At 38.6% G+C, this 17,062-nt stretch overlaps 1 protein-coding gene across 5 annotated transcripts in view; it reads left to right on the forward strand.

Annotated features, from left to right (window-relative positions):
- Nucleotides 1–436: 436 nt before the first annotated feature.
- The window catches only part of CEP83 (centrosomal protein 83), a 28,860-nt gene continuing 12,234 nt past the window's right edge, over nucleotides 437–17,062 (forward strand). Inside the window, exons 1-10 of one of the 5 annotated variants that reach the window (XM_042470024.1) lie at nucleotides 437–572; nucleotides 1,776–1,836; nucleotides 2,140–2,271; nucleotides 5,869–6,132; nucleotides 7,058–7,208; nucleotides 9,371–9,463; nucleotides 10,160–10,291; nucleotides 11,165–11,416; nucleotides 13,772–13,903; nucleotides 16,264–16,378. In XM_042470024.1, the coding sequence (XP_042325958.1) occupies nucleotides 5,981–6,132; nucleotides 7,058–7,208; nucleotides 9,371–9,463; nucleotides 10,160–10,291; nucleotides 11,165–11,416; nucleotides 13,772–13,903; nucleotides 16,264–16,378 (1,027 nt within the window). In that variant the 5' untranslated portion in view covers nucleotides 437–572; nucleotides 1,776–1,836; nucleotides 2,140–2,271; nucleotides 5,869–5,980. Of the gene's footprint in view, nucleotides 673–1,775; nucleotides 1,837–2,139; nucleotides 2,272–5,868; nucleotides 6,133–7,057; nucleotides 7,209–9,370; nucleotides 9,464–10,159; nucleotides 10,292–11,164; nucleotides 11,417–13,771; nucleotides 13,904–16,263; nucleotides 16,379–17,062 lie in introns of all 5 variants that reach the window. The other 4 variants (XM_042470027.1, XM_042470025.1, XM_042470026.1 and 1 more) reach the window with 4 other exon arrangements.

Here is a 17,062-nt window from a genome sequence, read left to right on the forward strand (position 1 = left end):
ATGGCAGTTAAAACTCTGGTTCCTCATCAAACTACAGTTCCCAGAATCCCATAGCCTTGAGCTATGACCATTAAAGCTCTGGTGCCTTAACAAACTACAATTCCCAGAATCTCATAGCATTGAGCCATGGCAGTTAAAACGGGCTGAAAACGGATTATTTATGCAGTGAGGACGCAACGTCAACCCCCCCCTCCCGTGTACAATTTCGGGGTGTTTCAGCTTTGAGAACTAGGGATAAAAGGGAGGCTTGTTTATACTGTACACTTTTTATGCTTGTTTATAGGCTTGTTTATACATCTGACATTGAACAGCCTCCTTCACAGAACTGTACAAAGTCTTTGAACTCCTTTCTGAGGTAAAGAGATTGAACCAGAGAAGCCCCGCCCCCTCGCCCGCTATTGGCTCAGCCCTAGGAGGAACAGCAACGGCAGCGCAAGCCCCGCCCCCTCCCAGCGCCTCGCGCCACCCTGGGCCCTGCTCGCGCCTCTTCTCTTCCGCGTTCCCGTGATGCTCTGGGGCCGCCGAAAACCTTGAGCCGAGGTGGGACTGTGCCTCAGGGAGATCATGGCAAGGTAGAGAGGACTCTACGGGTCCCGAGAGGGGTCAGGCGGAGGCGAGCGACGGCGAAAGGGCGGGGCGAGCGGGCTGAGGCGCCATTTTTAAACAGCCCAGGTAACCATGGATCGGTGAGGGATTGAGAGTTACGGGTTAATTGATTCTCACGCGGACCCCGTGACTCGTGTCGGGGCTGGAGGCTTCCCTGCCTGGAGGAGCTCAGCCCTCCCCCTGGCTTTGCGTAGATGCTCCTTTGTGAGTCAGCGGGTGCCGCGGGTTGGCTGGCTCTGGAAGAGGAGAGCTGGGTTCGAATCCTGGTTTGGCCACGGAAACCCACGGGTGACACTCTTTCAGCCTCAGAGGGTGATGGAAAGCCCCATGACACTCGCACAGGCGCCCTCATTTTCCAGGACCTGTCCTCCATTTCAGCCTTATGCCCGGGAGGAATTCTAAAATAGCCTCCATTTGGAGCATGGCGAAGAAGCATTAAGATACACACACACACACACACACATATATATATACATATACATATACATATATAATTGAATTAGCATATATATATGTGTGTGTATTAGTGAAGAAGTATTGAGATATATATATAATTGAAAAAGCATATACTGTACAGGTGTGTATATATATGTATATATATATATATAAGTGAGGAAGCATTCAAATATATATATATTAGTAAAAAGTATTATATATATAGATAAAAAGTACTAATATATATAGATATATACATATATCTTAATGCTTCTTCACTAATATATATACATATATGTGAAGCATTAAGACATATATATATAGTGAAGAAGCATTAAGATATATGTATATATCTATATATATATATATTAGTGACTTTTTAAAGGTTTTGTTTCATCATGCCCTCCCTTTTTTCTTGTCCGTTTTTCCATTGTGGAACATGACTAAGAAACATGAATGTACAGTTATTGTATGAGTGTGGTTTTAGATATTATGTGGCCAGTCATGGCAGTTAAAGTGGTGTCAGACTGCTATATTTCTGCAGTGCAGACACACCCTTGGAGTGTTGACAAATGTCAGGTGACTTTTCTAAGGGGCATAATCTGTATGCTGACACTTTTGTGACAAACAAAAGCTGTACAATGAGCAGTAAGCATAAAGTCAGTCTCTTGTCCTTAATGCTAATTCTACACAATTTTAAAAACTAATCACATATTTCACCTTTCCCTCCCAAGGACCTCAAGGTGGCATACATGACTCTCCTCTCCATTTTTATCCACACAACAGCTTTATGAGGTAGGTTCAACTGGAAGGTTGCCACTGAGCAAAAGCCACCTGGTGAATTTCATTGCTGTGCGTTTGCACCCAGCCCTCCCAGACCTAGCCAACACAAACCACTGGTGGGCAGCCAATTTGGAAGTGTCAGATAGGAATCTTCTTCCCAACCCACTTCAGTTGAATCCATTCTTTGACCTTTCCCCATGAGCTAGATGCTAAGGGGGTCCAATCATACTCCTCATATTGTCCAAAGCACTAGTGGAAAATGCTACCTTTGCTGTGATCCAGCTTCACTTTCTAACCTTTGCCTTCATTTTACAGGGTGACCAAGGTACTTCAGGAGATGCCTGAGTTCTGATCTCCATTGATTGCACTCCATTCCCCTTTCTACATAGGGAAAGGGTGAACCACAAGCTTGGCTAAAGGGTCCTGCTTCACCTCCCTTCTGAGCAGGTGACACTTTGAGGAAGGAATAGTGTGACTCACAAACCTCTGCAGGTTGGATTGGGGAACCCAATGGCTCTCTGAAGCAGGTTATAGGGAGCATATAAGTCCCTTGTTGAAACAGCTCCACTAGCTCCTGTTCCATTTCTGGGCTTATTTCAAAGTGCTGGTTATGACTTTAAAGCCCTAGAACAGGGATTCCCAACCTTATTGACTCACAGAGCCCTTTTTAGAAGCAATCTCTGTGGTTGAGCTCCTAAGAGGCCTACCCTATGTCTTACAAATTAATGGTATTTAGGAGTAGTGTTACTTTTTGTTTCTTGTTCTTTATTTTCATTCAATTTTTATGTCTTTCATTTTCTTGGAGTGGCCACAGAGCACTGGGGAATGCACGCAGAGCACTAAGGGCTCCTCAGAGCAAAGTTTGGGAACTGCTGCTCCAGAGGGTTTGGGTTTAGACTGTCTGCAAGACAGTGGGCCCATACAGACAGGCCAAAATAAAGCTGCTTTGGGTCACATTGGAGGTAAGCTGTTTAAATGATGCATGTGTCCTAAGAATCAGGAAGCCGCGCCAAAGCCACGCTTTTTCTTAGGATGCATGCATCATTTAAACAGCTTACCTCCAATGTGACCCAAAGCAGCTTTATTTGGGTCTGCCTGTGTGGGGCCAGTATTTCCCTGTATGAGCCTACCTTAGCTTTAAGATCTGTGGGGGAGAGCTTTCTCTCCTACCCATCACCATTACAGTCATGGTTGATGAGGACACAGATGAGGGTTTTCTTGGTGGTTCCTCCCAAATTGTGGAACTCCTTTCCCTGAGATGTTGATTGGTCCCCTAATTAGAGAAGTATTTGGGTTTTTTTAGTTTTAGTATGTTGCAACAGAAGGAGATCTTAATGGGAGGTATTGTGTTTCTATTTTATAACATTTTAAATGTTTTTAAAATAGAAGCTGTTTTAATTGTGCTTTATTTTTTGCACTAAGAGTTTTTTAGTTGTGCTTTTAAACGGTTGTACCTACACCGCTTTGAGTCCCATGCTGGGATTAAGGCAGGATATAAATTAAATAAATTCCCTTGTACTACAATTAAATAAATTCCCTTGTACTACACTACAGCATGCTAGAATATTTTTAATTCTAAACTGCAATCATATATGTGCTCATCTGGGAATAAAGCCAACATAGTAAAATATGGCTTACTTCTTAGCTGCTATATACTGTATAAAATTCATGCTACTTCAGATTTATTTCAAAGATATGAGGTGGAGAACTTTCCAAAATGCAAAATTTCCCCAAATACCGTGTTTCTCATGCTATATTTTTCTCTGGAAAATTTTCTACATCTTAGACCCACACGCTTATCCACAGTTGTCTAGGAGCCTGTTGTATTGCAATCAATCTTCCATTGAAACAGAATGTTCAACTAGTTGTACTGAAATCAGATTTTTCTCAACTTGAAATGGAACTGAGTGGGTGAAGCTTGAAGGCATTACTTCGGCAAAAGCAAGCTAAATTTGGGGAGAAATTTTCTATTCTGCTTCTTCAAAAAACAAAACAAACCCCCACACCACTGATTTATTGAGGCATAGGCTTTCACTGACAAACCTTCACTTTTTGTTGAAGGAGTATATGAACGTTTATATTCAATGTGTTAGACTTGGAGGAGCCAGGAAAAGTTTTTTGTAAGCTGTTATTCCGATGTAGCATGTTTGCTGGTCGACTTTGCAGTTACTTACATTTATAGGAATGAACATTCTTATGGTGGCATGCAGGTACAAATAGTTTTACTATATTTAATCTTTGTATATTTCTTAAGGAAAATTGTCCTCTGGTCAGGATTGAACTGTTTGGTTGATTGTCAGTTTGATTGTTGTAAAGCAAATTGCAGGGATTAATGCCATTATGGAGAATGATGTATGTCCTAGAACTCTGTTGTAAAGTGAATCCAAAATGATTTCTTCTCTGCCACTGATGTTATTTCCACCGATATTTAAAAAAACAGATTATTAGACAATACCTTATGGGAATATGTATCTATATTTATAGATAGGTTTTCAAATAAAGTACTGTCTAATAATCTTTATTTTCAAAATCTACGTTTTTTCTCTTTTTGAACATTAATTTACAGTACACTATGTGTGTAAAGTGAAATATTAAGTTGAAAATTATACTTAAAATTGACATCAACGTATTATCTTAATGAATATCTCTGAAGTGTGTTAGAATGTATGGTGTTTCACTCTGCAAAGAAATTGAACTAAAGCTGTTTATGTTGGGGGGGTGTAATAACAAAGAATATGGTGCAATAAGAAAGAAGATGGCCTAATACAGTTGTTAGTCCCAACCAAAGAAAATTTATTGAATCAGTGAAGTTTGTGTAAGTATTCCCATTTGTTCATTAAATGGTGCTACTCTGGTTGGGACTAACAACTGGATTAGGGGAATCGCCCTTACTTCCAATTAGGTGGAGCGCTTTATAAATAAAGGTTAATAATAATAATAATAATAATAATAATAATAATAATAGTAATAATAACACGAAGCAATGACTACCCAGAAAATATCTACTGTAAAGGATATTTGCATGAGAAAATTGGCACCAGGGGCATGCAAACTATCATTCTAGTACTAGAATTTCTATGAAACAACCATGGAGGAATGGTTCTGGAAAGGTCTAGAAAAATGTTTTTCATCTAACTAATAAAAAAGTAGTTATAAAAGCAATTTAAAAAACAGTAATCACATTAAAGAAAATGATTTATGAGGATCCAATATGTATTTTAGGAATTTTCCCACATTTTGTTGCAGTCAAATATTTTAAATATTCTTAACGTTTTAGCTGCATACCTTCTGGATTTTTTTGCTGAACTGTCAGGTTTCTGACAACACTTAGGCCCCTAATTTAAGTGGGCATGCTGAGAGCAGTAGGTGGCGGTGTTGTTTATTTGTTGAACAAAATGCCTGAATTTTAAAAAATGATTACTGAATAGATGTACCTTCTGCTTTTCAAGATAAAAGCCCTCACAAAATGGAAGACAGTTTGCTTTAAAACACGGCATGCAAGGAAAGTTTCTATTTTGAGAAGATTTGAGGCCTTATTGCCTTTTAAAGTGATTCTTTTTGTTGCTCTAGGCAAGTTTAAGCATTTCAGGATGAAGGGAAAGATTTTTTTTTACAATATAGTAAGCTGTAGCTCTCTGCTGCTTCTGTTGATAGGTTAGTTTCAGAGGTAGGAATGGTAAGGAACATGGCTGTTGCACCTATCATTAAATTGGATGCATTTTCATCCAGATGTGGGACAGTTTGACTGGCTTTCACACAGAGCTTCAAAATAAACATTGTCATAGAGGAACAGCTCTGTGTACCAAAGGCGTGGTACAGAAGGAAAGTTCAGGTAATAGGGAGTTATATTCAGTGCTCACAAGTTTATGTATTTTATTTAATGAGATGGTTTTGAGAATGACAACCAACTAAAAATATAATTGTAGCAAAGTTATAAGCTTTGACAAAGAAATTATGAAGTACTTCAGCACAGATAGAAAGAAGAATCTTTTTTTAAACAAGGAATATATGAGCTACTAATTGGGTGCTTTTCTGTTTGTACAGGTAATTTGGCCTCTAGGGATGCCCACAGGAGAGAAAGCAGTCTCTATGACGGTGGTAGGCTTGTGCTGACAGCATTTTTTCCTGATTGTCATCTCATTATCATTCAGTCAGAATGGATACCTTGCCGAATGTCCTTTCTCCAGTGGGTGGAAATGCTGATGTTGCTGGCTCACAGACAGAAGTACAAAAATTGTTAATTGATGAAAGGATACGATGTGAACATCATAAAACTAATTACCAAACACTGAAAGCGGAACATACAAGGTATAGTATGGTTCTTTCTTTCTTTCTTTCTTTCTTTCTTTCTTTCTTTCTTTCTTTTTCACTTGGAGTAAAACCAAGAAAGATTTGCCTGTGCTGTTGTTAACTTTCAGTAATGAAACACCTTCAATACTGAAAGCATGATAGCTATGTAAGTAAATTGGTTGCAGTAATTCTCAGTATTATGAGAAGTGGTGTTTGGTTCACTGTGCTACTGTAAGCTTTTGGGCAATGATTTCCTATCACTTTTGTTTGGTGAAAACAGCCAGATTTATGTCCCAATTAGAGTGGACCCATTGAATGAACTACAGATTAAGTACTAACATCATTCAGCAGTTGATTTCAGTGGCCTGATCTAGCTGGCATTATAAATTGGATTAATGTATTTGAATATTATTTTTCTTGTTTTTTCACTTTGAAGATACAGTCAGCCTTCTATATCCACAAATTCAACCATCTACAGTTTGAAAACATGTTTTAAAAAAATCCAAGTAGTAAAGCTTGATTTTGCCATTGTATATAAGTGACACCATTTTACTAGCCCATTGCAAATAATGAGTCTTGAGCATCCACAAATTTTGGTATCCACGGCATGACCTGGAACCAAATCCAAGTGGATACCAAGGGCCCACCCTACTTATTAGCAGGAAGAGAACAGTAAACCTGGAACTGAATATTACCATGGTTAGTATTTCAATAATATCTCAATTGCCATACTTTCTCCATTTTGTTTCTCTTTCTTCTGTTATCTTCACTATGTTTATCTATTGATGACATGTCCTTGCCCCTGGGAACCCACCCTTTCTCATACTTTGCAAAGTACATGTGTACATGGTGCTATATAGATAGATAGATAGATGTAGATAGATGCGTTGTAGTAGAAAACAAAACAAAATTTGGGTGGGGTTTTTTGTTTGTTTTTTGGCAGGTTACTGGATGAATATACAAAATCACAAAATGAACTCAAACAACTGTTGCACGAAAAACAAACTGTTCATGAAAAATTTCAGTTTCTACTTGCTGAACTCCGAGAGGAACTATTGGGTAAAACTAGAGAAGTAGAGGAATTAAAGATGCAGGTAATTCTTTTGGGAATATCAGATTTCTGAATTAGTGTGTCATGTAAAAATCCCTTCATCCTGTAATTCTTTTGCATTAGTGTGTCATGCAATGTATATAATTCCACTTTATCCCCCATTTTGTCATGTTCTATTGTGCCTGTACTTGTTATTAACATCTTCTTACTATCTAACAAACTGCTTAGGCTCATGCAGGAGTGTGGGTTTAGGCCAATACAAATTTGTCAAGTCGAAGGCTTTCAGGGCCGGCATCCATTGTTTTTTGTGCGGTTTTCAGGCTATGTGGCCATGTTCTAGAAGAGTTTCTTCCTGACATTTCGCCAGCATCTGTGACTGGCATCTTTAGAGAAATCTGAAGATGCCAGCCACAGATCCTGGCAAAACATCAGGAAGAAACTCTTCTAGAACATGGCCACATAGCCTGAAAACCCCACAAAAATCTACAAATTTGTCACTTTTTCTTCTTGGGCATAGAATTCCCACAGTATGCTACAAACCTGTTTCAAATGGGCTTAGTCAAGATTTACTATTTATCATTAAGCATAGATTGCTATTTTAAAGCAAAGCTTAGTCCCATGGAACTAGTTTCATGGGTCTTTGTTAATATAGGCTACAAGGAACTGTTGGTCCATGAGCTAATTTTCTCCAGTTTATATAAATTTCTCAATAAATGTGGAGAGAGATTAAATCAGATAAGAATTATATGCTTCCTAGAAAAGTGCTTCAGGGGTTCTAACACTAATGGTTGAATCCCTTTCTCTGCTCAAGTAGATAGTAGTTGTAATAGGCTATGCAAAAGCTTTGAGAAATATTTCTAGTTCTTGTTGGTCTTAATGCCAATTTAAATTATTGCATGCAGTCACCTTTTTTGAACATTAAAGAGGAATAGTATCAAATTCTTTGTAAATATTTTCTTCATTTTAACAAAGGCCCGTTACAGACCGCCCAAAAGGGGCGGTCTTGGGCCGCTGCCAGTTGCAGCGCAGAGGAGCCGCAGCAGCCAAACCACGCGATTTGTCCGCGCTGCAAAAAAGGAGTGCAGAAATCGCACTCCTTCCAGCAACCCGGAAGAGCCGCCGCAAGTGCCAAAGCGCGCACTCACGATGGCTCTTCCGGGTTTAGACGTCCGGACGCTGCGCGTCCATTACGTCAAGATGGCCATGCCCGTCTGTATAGGGCGCCGCCATCTTGCCGTACGGAATACGCGCGAGGGGCAAGGCGCGTCCGGAAGCGCCGCCCCTCGCGCGTATTCCTGGCGCAACGACGGCACCGCTTAGGCCCGTCTGTAAGGCGCCAAAGTTTATTACCCCACCTTTACATTTGAGGATATTGTAGTTATTTATCGTGTCCTTCTCCCCAGAAGGTCACAGCAGTTGTATTGTTCTCTCTTCCCTCTCACTATGATTTTATTCTATAATCTCCTGTGAGATAGAGTTGGATGACTGGCCCAAAGTTACTCAGTGTGTCTGAACACGGATTTTGAATCTGAGTATCCTGCTTCTACTTCAACATGCTGATTCTCATTATTGATTTTTCTTCAAGCAGAAAGTTTGTGGTGGGAATTGTTTAGTACAATCCATTTGTTCAAAAGTGAGCACCACTTGATTTAGCAAGACTTACTCCCATGAAAGTGTCTTTAGGATTGTAATCTTAGGGGTGAAACACACAGACCGAATGAAGCAGCTTCTAGCTGCTTTGGAAGCATGCCGTTTAGTTGACACATGCTTCCAAAATGTCTAGAAGCCACTCTCTGGTCCTTTGAACTAGAGCAAAAAAAGAGCCAGGATAAACCCACTCCTGATGGTGCTGATCAGCCCCGGGTGCTCAGCCTGCCTTGGGAGCAGGCCATGTGGATAGCGGGGTTCCGACCCACTTCTGGCCTGAACAGACTTGGGCTGCTCTTTTGTGCCCGTTTGCTCCTTCCCTTACTCAGTAACTTCCTTTTGCTCCAGTTAATTTACTCAGTAAAGAAAACCTTGTGTCTGATCAGTGGTTCAAAGAAGGACTCTGTCTCCTTTGTTACTAAGAATGTGTGTAATGTAATGGTGGTAATGAAGTTTTTATTTAGTGATAGCAGGATACGCAGGGTGTCACCTGTTTTCAAATGCATATTTGTTGCAACTGCTGTTCAGTTACTGTGTATTTTTTCCATTGATATGTAGGTAGTAACTCCACAAAAGCTTGAATTATTGAAAGCACAACTACAACAAGACTTAGAAACACCTATGAGAGAGCGCTTTCGAAAGCTGGATGACGTAAGCAGAAAATAAATGACAGAAAATCTGTCCAGACTTTCAGTGTAATGATTTGTTAAAAAACCCTAAACATGAGTTCTTCAGCTCTTCCTCACATGAATTGTTTTTGTGATTTGTTAACTGCCCTTTTAATTTGTCAGTATTTTCTTTGAAATGTAGTGTGTAAATGGAACACAGTATTCTGTACTGGCATGTTATTATATATAGTGTTGTTGGTGCTTGTTTCTGTACTGATACAATGATTCCTGTGGGCTGAAACAAGGGGTTCAGCCTAGTATCCTATGTTGTTAGCTTTTATTTCATAGGAGTTAGAAAAGCTGGGGCAAATCTGCATTAAGAGAAGGGATAGACTTTTTTTGACGCGTGAGTTCAGGCAGTCCAGCTATAACCCATTCAACTGCAGCCACAGGCTTCTCAATGTGGTGCTAGAGCAGTAGCCATGTAAAGTATTGGGCCATTTATATAATTCAGATCTTGGATACTTTCAACAAGAATGTCTGTAATGACATACTGAAGTCATCCACACCTGAGCCATGGTGGAATGACAGTCTGGATCCCAGTTATACAAATAAAAATGAGAGTTTTACTGTTTGTATCCAAAATACTTAATTTGTCCATCTTGTTGGGGGGATGTTTTTATATTCTTTATCCATTTTTGTTCTTCTGTTCATTCACATATATTTTTTTTAAATTTAGGAAGTAGAAAAATACAGAACAGAATATAACAAACTTCGATATGAACATACTTTCCTCAAATCAGAGTTTGAGCATCAGAGAGAAGAGCATGCCCGTATTTTAGAAGAGAATAAATTAAAATATGAATCTGAGGTAATTCATAGCATAAGAAAAGTATTTTAATTTTATTGAATTTTGAAGTTTTACCTTTAAAAATAGCTTTGAATCCAATGATACCAGAAATATTATAATTCATGACTTTGGAATTTTGTTAACTCTCAAAGGAACAGGAAAAAAACCCCAGCATATTCAGCTTACTGTATGATTCTGTACATGTTTACTCAGAAATGAGTCATGCTTTTTACAGCACATACACATCTTGAAATGTTTAAATGGTTTGTTATGTTTTGTTTTATTCCTTTGTTACTGCTGTTGATAACAAAGTGAAAGTATAAAATATTTTGATATAAAAATGCATTGATGTTTCCTGGCTGAAAATCTGTCTTAAATAAGACAAAGATTATCTTATATTCAGTGTCAGAAGGAGGCTGACAAAATAGAGTAGTGTTTTCATTTTGGAACCATTTTTAAATTTTAAAGAGTTCATTAATGTCTCAGGGCTTATCAATTTAATTGGTTTTGTTTCTGATCAGTTGGTTTAACAATATAGTATGTATGGCCTGACTGAATTGGAGTGCTTACACATTGCTTTGTGTGTGATAGATTCTCACTCCTTTAGTCCATGGAATAGGTGTCCCAAATGTGACTTTTATTCTCCACCCACCGTCCGCCTGCACTCTTTGTATACCATGTAGGCTAGTCATCCTTTCGAGTTTGAATGCCTTGCATGGTTGGATGGGAGTGTAGTAAGCATGGATGGATCTCAAATTCCGGCTTGCATTTCCTGAATTGATGCAAATTGGGAGAAGGACTGCATTGAGCCCTGTGGCATTTCTCCATACTTGAGCACTGATCAGTCTCCAGCTGGACTGGATCCATATTTTTTTTATGTTCAACTACTTACAGATAGCAAGACTGGATAAAGATAAAGAAGAATTGCGTAATCAGCTCCTTAGTGTTGATCCTACAAGAGATAACAAACGTGTGGAATCTCTACTAAGAGAGAAGACGCAGCTGCTACAGAAACTAAAAGGATTAGAAGCTGAAGTAGCAGAAATTAGAGCCCAGAGAGAGAATTCTGGTATCCAAGCAGACAATGTTCAGAGATTGCAGGCGCGTCAGCTATCTGAGATGCAAGGAACGATAAGAACCCTTGAGGTAAGAAATTATGTCCTCAGGGCATAAGAAAAGAATGCGTGTCTCTCTCTGTGTGAATATGAATGAACTGGCCATAGACCTGAACTCACATAAGCCATTGGTTCATACTTCACTTTCTCTTTTTAAAGCTTTCTCAGTTTTCTCTCCTGCAATTACACATAAATTTAGTTCCTAACAAAGCGGTACTGAAAATGTACCTTTGCTAATTATTTAGAAGATTTGTTTAATCATAATATTGACAGTAATCATATAGTATAGAATTATGTTAATAAGGTTATTAATACATATGATTTAAATTGAAGTGAGATAATTTTCCAATACTCTGATAAACAAGCATGTTTCTTGAAATAATAAATATATATCTTACTTTGTATCATAAAGTATAAAGTGGGAGGAATTCTACAAGAGAGATCAGCAATAATATATTATAGTGCTGTTTAGACTATTTAGTGCAAGGAAAAATAATATCTAAGGAGAATACAAGAGAACAAAAATGACTTCCCATACTTTCCCCCCTTTCCTTTCTCCTTCCAGTATCACTGACTGCTGTGGTTTCCTTTTTACTTCAGAATATTTATGGCAAGAGTAGGCAGTGTGTGGCCTTCCAAATGTTGTTGACTAACACTCTGATCTAGCCAGCATAGGATGATAAATGCCCCTACCCTAAACAAAGAAGCAAGAGCAAGTTGGTGTTGAACCATATATCAACACATCTATAGGAGTTATGCATCTGTTCAGAGTACCAAAGAGGGGGGAACAGAAACTTTGATATCCCATTCAGATGTAGCAAGTAGAACGGGAGGTACAGGAGGGAAAAGGGACACAAGGAGTCCTTCTTCTGTTGTGCTGTATGCATAGCAAGCAGAGGGGAAAGGATGGGAAACTGAGCTATCCCTAAATAGTGCGGTGAATGTTTTTATTTAAAACCTCACTATATATCTCTGCATGAGTATACCTTCAACTTCTGATTAGTGCCTGTTAACTTATGACAACATTGTGAATTTCATAGGTGTTTCTTAGGAGATAAATACTCAGAAGTGGTTTCCCATTCCTTCCTCTGAAAGAATAGCCTACAGCACCTTGTATTTGATGGTAGTTTTCCTTCCAAGTACTAACCAGGGCTGACCTTGCTTAGCTTCCAAGATCAGATGGGAGCTAATTAGGCAGACTGTATACTTCCTTAATACTTTTCTTATGTACATGTAATAAGATCTTGGACTGAGCAGGCTAGTTCCTTTCTCCATATCCCTTCTTATAAAAAGGGGGCTATTTTCAGCTGTGTGGCTGTATTTGGACATTATGTTAGAACCTAGTTTAGCAGATTTGAACAAACCTGAACAGGCTTTGGATTAATGTCCTCCCCCATTTTCTCTTCCAGTGAGACTGGGAAAAGGGGATCAGAAGTGTTGGTTTTCATTTTCACCTTTTTGTCATTTCTTGCATTAAACCATCTTTACTAGTATCAATTCTTACTTCAGACATAACTAATAACTATGATTAGTTGACAGAGGAAGCAACATTTTTGCTCTTAGTATTGTGGGGAAGGAGGACGAATTTGAACCTAGGAATTATGTACTAAGTACAAAATAATAACTTAATACTGCATAGCACAATAGTATCCAAAATACATAAAGCAGTGATACCTTTATGGAGTCAACCAAAATGCACAATATACATGTTGCAAGAACTGGCTTCATCAGGCAAAGGTGTTAAAAATAATAAAGGGGGGAAAAACCCCTATGAGTTGTACATTTTGTCAAGATGTTGTTCTCAGCTCAGATGGTAAGGAGGGATGTTCATACATGCAAAGCTCCTCCTCCTTCTGGCCATGTAGGTATTATGGGCACATGTGGGTACATGTTGTACCCCACCTTGAACCTTCAGGAGAGGTGGGAAAGAAATAAAAAAAATATTATTATTTTTACTGGGAGACAGAGCATTTCAAAGTTCAGGAAATAAAATTCAAATTCCATTAGCAACACAAAAAGATATTCCCTTTGAGATTCAGTTTGTCTCCATCTTTTGTGAGGCTATAGGTTTGTTAGACAGGGAACATTGAATTTCTCAGGATGCCTCTGTGCTTTTGCAGGAAAACTTTAGATGCTGTTAAGTTAAAACATGGAGAAACTATATACCTTTCCAAAAAAGCATTTCAGTCTAAATTGTATTAATGGGAAATCTTATGATCTGGTGGTACCAAAAAACTTCAACCAGATTTAACTCTAAAAAGGAAATCTAAAAGATACCTATTACAAGAACATATTGATAGCAATCCTTGTGTGCTAAATAGGATTAGGATTACAGTTCAAAAGGCATTTCTCAAGCAATATAAAATTCCTTTTCTTAATTTTTAAGGCAGAAAAACAATCTGTTAAGCTGCTTCTTGAGCGTGTTGAAAAGGAACTGCAGATGAGCAATGAGCAAAATACACTCTTAACAGGCAAGCTGCATAAAGCTGAACGAGAGATCAATGCCTTGACTACTAAAGTAAGTTTTTTATGATGTCTAGACCATATTTTCAGAGATTTTACAGGAAACATTATTGCTAATTGTATTTTTGGAACAAACTATATTCTGTTCTTTCCTTTTATCTTTTCATTATTTAGTATTTGAAAAGCCATATTTGTACGTTCCATTGAGTTTTCTTGAAAACATGCCAACCAATTTGTTCTTTTGATTTCTTTCCTGAAGAATGACACCCACAAGTTACAGTTAATAGTTGTTTTTATTATGAGCAAGATAAACTGCCTTGCGCTGTGTCATAGTCATGGGTTGTTAATTCCTAGATTGTCTAAAGGGTTTCTGGACTGTCCCAATTGTGACAGCAGATGATAGCAAGATAGGGCATGGATTCCATATCTACACCTTTTCAAGGTAATGCTAAAAGAATAACAGTATTGGTACCACTTGCACTCCCCTGCAGAGGATGCTCATAATTTGTGTGCCAGGAAGGCTTCCTGTCTTTTTGACATGTAATGAGCCCAAGGTCTTTAAAGAAGAGACATCTCTGACTGTCTTAAATAATGAACAGGATAGTAAATGGAGAGTTGCTCCTTCAGATGTTTGGATCACAAGCCAGTTAGAGCTTTAAAGGGGAGCACCAGTATCTCGAATTGGGCTCAGAAACAAATAGGCAGCCATTGTTATATGATACTGCCTGGCTGCCCATTTGTTTCTGAGCCCAAGTCAAGAAGCTGGTACTTACCTTTAACTAGCTTGTGACCAAACATGTTACAGTGGGCCCTCGGTATCAGTGGGGGGGATCTATTCTGGATCCCCCTTTGGATATCAAATCCACAGATACTCAACTCCCATTATCCTCTTCCTTGCCCCCGCCTCCTCTTCTCCCCTCGCTGCCACTCTTCCTTCTCATCCTCTTCCCCCCTCTACCTCCACTGCTGCTACCTCACTTCTCCTCTTCCTTCCTTCCTCCTTCTCCCTCTCCTCCCCCCCACTGCCGCCACCTCTTTCTCTACCTCTTTCTTCCTCCTCCTTTGCCGCCCCCCCCCCCCATGTGGGCTTGCTGTCCGTCGATGTTTAAATCTGCGGATGACAAGTCTGCGGATATGGAGTGGATTGTATATGCCTTATATGAATCTGCTTGGCTGTTGTAATTGGCATGTTCTATGCTATCTAAAAAAAGGTGAAGAAATTTGCCAAATCTGCCCATTTTAATTTGAGAATGTGATTGGTATTTCTTCCCACCTCCATCCCAGCATGGCCTTTACTTAAAGAGAAACAACCTCAAAATTACTTTACTAATCAGAGTACTGTAGTGAGAAATGACAGGGTTGTAAATGATTTATTTATTAAACTAATTTCAGATGTAGCTGCTTCTTTAAAAAGAAACATCCAAAGTGCAACAGTAGTTACTTAATCAAAATCTGTCATTCTAAACTTTTTGCAGTTTTCACATGCTAGCAGGTTGTGATTACATTTGACTTTGCAAATGGGATACAAGAGCTTTTCTCTAGCTACTTAGTTCTCACCAACCCTGTAATTACTGTACTGGAAAAGCCTAAACTACATAGTGTTTCAGTTCAGGCAATAATTATCTTTAGTGTTTTGATTTTTCTTTGAAAAGCAGTGGGTTTTTTTAATGAAACAGGCAGATCATTGCATTTAGTTTTAGACTATGTTGGATTTGTAAGGCAGCATTTCTTTTCCAAAGTTAGCAGAGTGACAAAAGAAGATAGATGGTAGCAGTAACTGCCAAATACTGGGCTGATGTTTTAATAGTGTAGTTAAGACTAGCATTTTTCTAGCATAAACACTTGGGTTGTTGAAGTGACAGATTGTCTTGCAGAATGTGTAAACAGAACCGTAGGGAACCACGCAAACTGGGTACATCTGTTTAATTAAAACTGGTGGGCTGAAACTGTCACTAGTTTGGATGCTAAAGCTAACTGAATACAGTCAGACAGCTCCAGCGAATATGATTTTTATATAAAATTGGCCTGCTCTTGCGTGCATATATATGAACGAGTGTGCAAGCAAACCCTGTTTCAAATAGGAAATTCTACACACAAGGTAGCACTTTGTGCAGCATGGGATGACATGTGGTCCTCTCAGGGCCACATGTATCTTAGATCTTGGTTAATGGTGCTTTTAATTTGTATTAGTTGCACACTTGTACAGTGGAAACTAGGCCTGTTCTCATTCATTAACATTTGCTTTAAACGTACCTATGGATTCTCAAAGTATATTTATGCAGAGTCCGTATGGGGATCACACACATATGTCTGATTGGTGGACTGCTCCCAGCAAAATAGGACAATGATTTTGAGAATCCTACCTCTAAAAGAAAGTGGAAGGTATTCCTAAACATCTAAATTTGTTTTCTGTAGGTTGAAGAACTTAGGCATTCACACAAGTTAGAAGTAACAAACATCAAGTTGGAATCAGCAAGAGCTAGGAGTGAGATAGAAAGAGAAAAGAACAAGATTCAAAGTGAAATGGATGGTAACAATTTATTCCTTGATGTTTTGTTAAAGATGCCAGTTTAAAACATTGAAGTTCAACTAATAGTAACAATAAGTATGATCCAGTAAAGTGCTGCCATGCAGCAATTGTATCTGGTGAAAGAAGCAGAGGAAGGAATATTTTCATTATGTCACTGAGAAACTTCTCATGTTAATGCTCTGCATTCAATGTTGTTATTGGTTTTGTCCATATAGTCTCACGACACCCAGCTCTATGTTCATAAAGGCAAACATAATGGGGAGGGCCAGATGATATCAGCAGTTATTCCTGAATTTAGGAGAAACTTCTAGATAACTGAATTTAGGAGAAACTTCTAATGTTTGAATACTTCCTGTGTTTACACTCTGGTGTGGTCTTTTTCTATGGTATGAGGCATATAACAGCATTTTAGCATGAGTGTAGTTGAGTATTTCCTCTTTGCAACTATCATCACAGGAATATGTGGCAATACTTCACCAATGAGAATCAAAATGTTATAAGTATCTGCAATATTATTTATAATTATAGGAATCTACAAATATATGAACATATGTGAATAATTTCAGGACTGATGTGTCTAAGTGTTTTTACCCCTTATGTATATAATACAGCCCAGTCTAAGTTAAAGCAATTTAACTCATACTTTTTCCTCAGGTAATTAGGCTGCAGTCATAGGCAAAAATT

Source organism: Sceloporus undulatus, chromosome 5 (assembly GCF_019175285.1).
Source record: "Sceloporus undulatus isolate JIND9_A2432 ecotype Alabama chromosome 5, SceUnd_v1.1, whole genome shotgun sequence".
Taxonomy (NCBI): Eukaryota; Metazoa; Chordata; class Lepidosauria; order Squamata; family Phrynosomatidae; genus Sceloporus; species Sceloporus undulatus.